The sequence below is a fragment of the Homalodisca vitripennis genome, chromosome 8 (assembly GCF_021130785.1).
Source record: "Homalodisca vitripennis isolate AUS2020 chromosome 8, UT_GWSS_2.1, whole genome shotgun sequence".
Classification (NCBI taxonomy): domain Eukaryota; kingdom Metazoa; phylum Arthropoda; class Insecta; order Hemiptera; family Cicadellidae; genus Homalodisca; species Homalodisca vitripennis.
The window spans coordinates 64,018,158-64,025,939 of NC_060214.1; the positions used below are offsets into that span (position 1 = coordinate 64,018,158).

The window sequence follows — 7,782 nt, forward strand, 5'->3', positions numbered from 1 at the left end:
TATGTAAATGGAGTGAAAAATGTGTTTATAAACTTTATTGGAGTTCTTTAAGTAACGTTTAATCCTGAATCTTTTAATGCTTACCAATTTTAGTTAAGAGTCACATCAGCCAATTAAAACAATATTAACGAAATTGTGTCTATTTATTTATTCAGACAACGAACTAAAACTATTTTATAAACTATTAGCAATAAAATACAAGTAATATTTTCTTAGTAATACATTTTTCAGGGATTTTTGCTCCCTTCTGTACAGACTCACCTTGCAAAATGGACTCCACTGCAGGAAAGAAATAGAACAATAGCAATTGTGCTGAGTGGTAAGCAAAAAATATATATAGTACTTAAAACATGTCCGCAACCCGTTTTACATAACAAACAGAAAAAGCCATTATACTTCTATGCTGAAGTTAAATACAACCAATAATAAAACATAATTCGTACTGTAATATTACCAATCGCTTCCTAATTCAAAGGTTTAGAATCTCAACTACCATGAATTCAACACTATAACACGAGTTCCACGAACAGAATTAGAGTTAAATTTACCAATCCCAGCGGATTGCCAAAAACTTATTAGAATAAAAGGTTCTTACCGATAGGACCTTTCTCAATCTTTACAATTTAGTTTGGCAATGATTCTGACTGCCTTCTTTAGGAGCTGAATCTTTATCTTTAAAATGCATAGCTTGCTCATCCACACTACAACCTTATTCCATACTAAAAGTGTGGGTATACTAGACCAAAATAGGCCATTTTAAAGACATCAAATAAATACAATTTCGTAAAATCTAATGGAAAACGCTGTAGATCATCGTACAAAAAACTATTAAAAAGAATAAAAATTTTTAAACAGCAAAGGGTTTGGTTTACTTGGTTTTTGGTGTTTAGAAAAGTAATAATAAAATAATAATATATTTTAAATAATAGCATAAAATGAAACGCAGTACAAAATTAAATTTATTTCGTCGATATTGGTGCTTGAAATTTGATTGCTTCAGGTACACAATTCGGTACCGTTCTGACAATGCCCATAGCTGGGTACCTGGCCGCCAGTCCGTGGGGCTGGCCCAGTATCTTCTACTGTACCGGACTGTGCGGTGTATTGTGGTCTGTGGTCTGGCTATTTGTGGGCGCCGACTCTCCAGAATCACACCCTTCCATCAGCGACAGAGAGCGGGAGTATATAATAACTACTCGCATCGGAAGTTCTTCACATAGCCAAGTATTAATATAATAATTAGTACTAGAGTACTCGATGAGTATAAAAATTCTGCTAAAATATTTCTTTGGTTAATCTTTCTAAAAATTAATCATCATATTTGAAATTTCAAAAATCGTTAAAAATAGTGGCTGCAGCTTACTTTCAATTACATTGCACAGCAACTTTGATAAAGAACCATCTCATCGTATTGAAGTTGTTACTTTGCTTATACTTTGTAGGTCTATTTAAACATATTTATATTCGTAAAATGTATTGCACATCCTCAAAAAATAACTATCTTGAAAACTAATGCTGTACATGTTTAACTTTGACAGCATGAGCATTCATGCTACCAGGCGTGTTTTTTTTATGTTATTTTAAAGTATACTAATCTCAACATGTTTCTGATTAATATGCACCTTTGATAATAGGGGCTACTTTAAAAGATCGTATTAATAATACCTATACTTGATTTATCTCAAATACACAGAATGTATCGCGAGAGGTTGGCATGACTTGAACAAATGTTAGTAGACACAAATGAATCAAAAAGTTCATTTTGATACATGCCCTATCTATCTTTCTTTATAGAATGTTTGTCCATTTGTTTTTAATTTTTAATACCGGTTACTGCGAAAAACTTGAAACTTAAAACAATTCTACACATATTCATACATACAGTAATAAATCCTTTAATTGCTTTTTGACTAATGGACAGAATTACAATATTCCTTTTCCTTATTTTCTTATGAGGTTTATCTATGGACCTCTTATTGAAAAAATAGATTGTCAACGTTTCAAAATTTTTTACTTTGTTGCCCTAACACGCATGCTCCAGTTTCCTCATCGGACTTCGACGTTCTGAAAATTGCCTGGTCAATACTTTAACGTGCACTACAAGTTTTCTCTATCAATTCCTTCATGATGACCAGTAGGAATTGATTGACAGTATAGTAGTTTTTATTAATTTTATACTTTAATAACGCAAATTAGGTTTCTGTGTTTATTCCAATAACCTAGATTTTGCAATGCAAACAGATAGACAGATTGGTGATTCCAAGGAAGAACTAAAAAAATAATAAATTCCTCAATAAAATAAATGTAGAATAATATAATCCACTCTAAATATAGTGGTGAATAAAGTTCAGCACCATTCTGAAAATAAATTATATCTTAATGATTACTTTTTCTTTATTACCATTCATTTGTACATCTACAAAGTACTTACAAAATTAATTGTAAATTTTAAGAAAAATCTCTACAAATTTATAGGTACTTTATTATTATCTGTAGACCACTATTTTCGGAAGAGTTTTTATTACCGGGGAACTAAAAATATAAACTATCATAAAAACAGACTATCGGTTCTCGTGTCTGCCTAAAGGAAGTGATAACGGTGAGGAGGTGGTCACTATGTTCCTAACTACTTCTTGTTATTACGCAAGGTAAAATTCAGTATAAATTAGGTTACCATAAATATGTTACTAGTAGTACCAAAGTTTAAGATAGCGATTATGAGCGCTCACGTGACTTTAGGTACTATCTCGAGAGGTGTTTTTCTTTTATCGCCAGAAGTGCGGAGTAGCGGCCAAGATCATGTCCTAGACTTCAACCTGGTCCATCAGATCACGTCGGTTGATCTGGCACGTGGTTTGAGGTCGGAAAAGTGCGGATCGGAAACGCCTCTAGCCATCAAAGCGGGCTTTGGTGACGCCTTCCGCAGCACCCTTCACTTCTGGCGAAAAAAAAAAAAACATCCCTGGATATATTACTTAAATTCAAGCTCAGATCACGTGAGTGATCGTTAACGTTATATATTACATTTATAATACGTACCTATTTATTTATGTATTAATATAGGCTAATAACATATAGTAGATAGGGACAGAGTAGATTCCTTCTCACAGACATCGCTTCTTTTTGGGAGGCAGAAAACAAGATCCAGTGGTCATACTGACGTAATATTTCACAATAAAATCTGTTCCTTCTAATGATTTCCTTTCTTTGAGTCCTCATTTAGAAAAATAGTACCTTTCGGATAATACCAAAGTACCTAGTTATTTTCACCATAGGGTATGAAGACTCCATGGAGGCACATTCTTACATCGAGGCCAATATGGGCATTGACTGCCGCTCATTTCTCTTTTAATTGGGGGAAATGGACGCTAATAACAGAACTATCCAGCTTCTTGAGACACGTTTATGGGTACGATATAAAAAGTGTAAGTACCGTTGTTGAAGATAATAGTTCATATCATGCTAATTAACATATAACCATAACACTTATAGGTGTAGTTTTATTGCATTTCTTGGAAGAAAGTATTTATTTTTCAGAATGGTTTGCTATCAGCCCTACCTCCAGTATGCTGTTTACTAATGGTATTAGTATTCTCATACATAGCAGATTTCATAAACATGAAAGAATTCATTTCGCTGACTCTATCTAGGAAGATATCGAATTCTATAGGTGAGTTTTATAATTAAACGCTAAAAGAGATACTGTTGCATAATTATATATTTGATTAGTCTGTCTTTAGAAGTGTAGTTATAAGTACTAAACTATTTTATCTGTTAGAAAGTTCAACACTTTCGTACTGGCTAACGATAAAAATGTATTTATCACGAATTAATAAGTAAATAGTAAACAAATAATAATAACAATACGTAAAAATGAAATGAATAATGATAATATTTAAATAAAATTATTATAAGCGATCAATTATATAATATGAATCATAATTTTTTTATTATCAATTATTTTTTTACTAATCATCGATTGTTAATTTATGTAACTGGTAAAACTGGGAAGTAACTAATTACTATTTGAAAGTTTACTTACACCCTCAGAAATAAAAAAAATCTATTTTGTTAAGAGAGCACTATTATTTAAAAAAGACAAACAAATCTCATCTCAATACGTCACCTTGGAAAGCGTTTTCATATTAGCCTTGGACAAGCTTGTGACAATGATTACTTGTGTGCTTTTCAATAAATTCACATAACAATAATTAATATATTCACTTATTTTACTTCAAAAGGATGTAGTAGGTAATTAATTTAATTATTTATAATTATAATTAATTATTATCTAATAGCTTTCATAGCATTAACCATGCGCTATGAAATTGCATACTTAAAATGACTGTTTCATGTTTAAGCCCAGTGGGGAAGTGCCATAGGTCTGTGCACGATGGCGTTTGTCTCCAACCCAACCAGTGCGGTAATTCTTCTCACAGTCCCAATAGCTCTGACGGCGGGGTCCTTCACGGGTAGTATAGCAAATCCTTTGGACCTCTCTCCCAACTTTACAGGACTCATCATGGGGATCACTTTCGGTTTGGGTACTCTGTCTGCCATCCTTGGGCCTTCCATAACAGGGTTCATCGTCACTGACGAGGTAAGTTTAAAGGAGTGGTGTGGATGCGGTACGTTATCGGGATTTTGATGTTATTTGATTGAAACGGAAGTAAACTGGAAAATTCAAATTTCAAAGATGATATAAAAATTGAATAGTCAACTTTTAATATATTATTTTTTAAAGGTCTTTTTCCGCTAGCTACTCAATTAAGTGATGGGGAGGGACTGATATAACATCTTTATAAGGACTTCTAACAGCCCAAAAACAATAGCTACTTTTTTGTTTATTACACTTTAAAAACTTTCTTTTTAAGTCGTGAAATTTATCAACTGAATGAGTATCGTTACAAAAAGGTGCTTAAGGTGTTACTTGCCCAAGGAAAATAAATCTTATAATACAAAAACATTTAATTTCCTTGGACCCAGATTGTCTAATAAGCTCCCTCAAAAAAAAAAAAAAAAAAAAAAAAAAAAAAAACTAATAAAATGTATACCTCAACTAAAGAAGTTACAAAATGGGTTTTGAAAATTGACAACATTGACTTCGTTATAAATATAATTATTTATTGTATATATATATATATATATATATAATATATATATACGAGATACATATAGTTTTATATATATTTATAATTTTTTGTTCGTGTGTATGTGACTGAACACCTCCTAAACGAATGGACCGATTTTTATTAAATGTGTTGTGTGTTTTCAATTGAATTCGAGAATGGGTTTGACTCACAGTTTGGTCCACTGGAAAATGTTTTTTAATTACTTTTTAAGTTGTTGATGACTTTGAATGTTTTACATTGGATCCCTCAGACTGCGCTACGACACGTAATACAAAGAGAACTGATACTTAACAGCTATTAATACTTTCAGTTGAATTTCGTCAGTGGCAGAAACATGTGTTGGAATTTAAATTTGAGAAAATATTACATTATTGTAAGGTGCTTGATCAGTAGTGTAATGCAGATTGCAACGACGACGTTATCTAATTTTAAATTTAGATTGCACCAATGATCTATAGACCATCTAATGCACTAGGAATACTATTTAAACGCTGTTATAGAACCTACCTTATTGTATAAAGCTATGTATGTTTGCACATAAGGTAATTGAACCTGGTTACATTGAAAGTAAATAAAAAAAAGCCGAAGAAGATGCTTTATGACCGAAGTTGGTTTTCGTAGGTATACTTTTTATTAATCGGGGCACAAGGCACACCCAACAAAAATACTGGAAATATCTTAGATAGAAAATGAATTTAAACAAACGGAATTTGATTTTTTTATTACCAAACTAGTTGAATACACACACACACACACACACACACACACACACACACACACACACACACACACACACACACACACATGTCCTGAATAACTTATCAACGTTCTACCAAAACGACGAAAGATAGAAGTAGGAAATATGGGACATACTTTCATATTGCGTTCTAGAGGCTTACGAAGGAATGACTATCGATTATCCCAGGAGTGCTTAGAATGTGATAGAAAAAGAATACGTGAATTTAGTATCCTGATTTTCAACAGGAAATTGCGTGCGAAGCCGCCGGTAACTTCTAGTATATATTATATAAAACTGTACTAACAGTACATTTTAATACAGTACCGGTAGTTAAGTTTAAGAAAAACTCAAAACAATTATATATTTTAATTTTTTATTTATATTAATAATAAAAAAACACAATTAATCAATTGTAAATGTGAATCTTTTGCTTATTTATAATAATAAAACGATCGATTATAATGTAATAATCAGGATTTTTCAATATTGTGTGTTTACGAATAGTTAATTTTACTTTAATTTATAAATATTTAATTCGAAGAGCATTACAAATATAATTTATTTTCAAAATTTTCTTCATTTTTATTCGTTCTAAATGAGTAAGATACACAATTTCTTTAATTTAACCGTTCCGCTCTAATTATTTTTGCTCACTTTAGTGAGGGTTATTACCTCAAAAGAAAGCTTTTTTGTAGTAGCTACCTAAATATTTCACAAATCCAAAATATGTTATTACGTATATTAAAAAAATATAAGTATAGTTACGTGTATAGTTACTTTCCTTATATAACTATACACATGCCTAAATTATCATAAATTGTGGGCAATACTTGGTTAAATTAAATTTATAAAAATAAATCGTTAGTATTAAGTAACCTGTTATTCAAAGTAACCTTTACATTATTACATAAGATTAGTTACTACAAATTTTTATTATTACAATGCCTGAGTATAAAGATTTATGTTTTGGAAAATGTTGTTCTTACTATTATTTTATTATGGAAGGAGCAGTATGCTTTAGATTTTGAATGTAGTTTGGAAACTCCTGTAAAAGTTCAGAACTAGTGAGCAGGAATAGTTAAATATATATATATATATTTCTAAATATTCATGAATGACCTCAAATTTTCTACGGGAAGTTTTCTTGTTTGCTACATGATTCCAGCTGACAATCCACTAGAAAACCTTTGGAATATACCATGAAGCAATGTTGCGGACTAGGTTGTAGAGATCCTCTCAATAATCAAAAATTTATATTTTAATATACCAAAAATATTGTTTTAATTACGTTCTCATCCAGCCTACATTAACAGATTCACACAGCTATTCCAGATTTTGTGTGGTTTTTAGTGGCTCGTAATACACCAGATATCGAGATCTCTCAGAGATCCCTTCTAAAAAATAAAGAGTGTCAGAATTTGGATGGTGCCAGTGAGTAGAACCTTAGTGTTTTAGAATGTTTTGGGAAGTTTACTAAAATTACTTAAAATAAACCTCCACCCAATCAGTAAAACTTCTAAGATATTCTTAAATTTTTTACAAGTTGTCTACTAAAAAATTTGTACTAATTACGATACCTCAAATTCTGTTTACATTGCAGTGTTATATTAAGTATATTGTATAATATATGTTCACAGACGGACCGACACCAGTGGTTGAACGCTTTTTATGTCGCTGCAATCGTTTATTTTGTTGGCAAACACTGCTTTTGTATTGTTTGGGTCAGCTGAGGTCCAATGGTGGAACGACGCAGAAAAGGTAGAGGACGAAAACGAATAACGACACAATAATAAAAAAAAACAAATGTTTAACGATTAATTAATTAATTTTATATTGAGCACTTTAATGTACCTTACAATAAACCGTAAAATTTATGTGTTGTGAATTTCACTGTCCCAAAAGTTCAGATTT

At 31.3% G+C, this 7,782-nt stretch overlaps 1 protein-coding gene across 2 annotated transcripts in view; it reads left to right on the forward strand.

Annotated features, from left to right (window-relative positions):
- Positions 1-4,828, forward strand: part of LOC124367629 (putative inorganic phosphate cotransporter) — a 14,196-nt gene extending 9,368 nt beyond the window's left edge. For both annotated transcript variants that reach the window (XM_046824603.1, XM_046824602.1), the window contains exons 4-8: positions 232-319; positions 1,001-1,224; positions 3,276-3,425; positions 3,538-3,670; positions 4,362-4,828. In XM_046824603.1, coding sequence (XP_046680559.1) covers positions 232-319; positions 1,001-1,224; positions 3,276-3,425; positions 3,538-3,670; positions 4,362-4,648 — 882 coding nt within the window. In that variant the 3' untranslated portion in view covers positions 4,649-4,828. The remainder of the gene's footprint in view (positions 1-231; positions 320-1,000; positions 1,225-3,275; positions 3,426-3,537; positions 3,671-4,361) is intronic.
- The last annotated feature ends 2,954 nt before the right edge of the window (positions 4,829-7,782 follow it).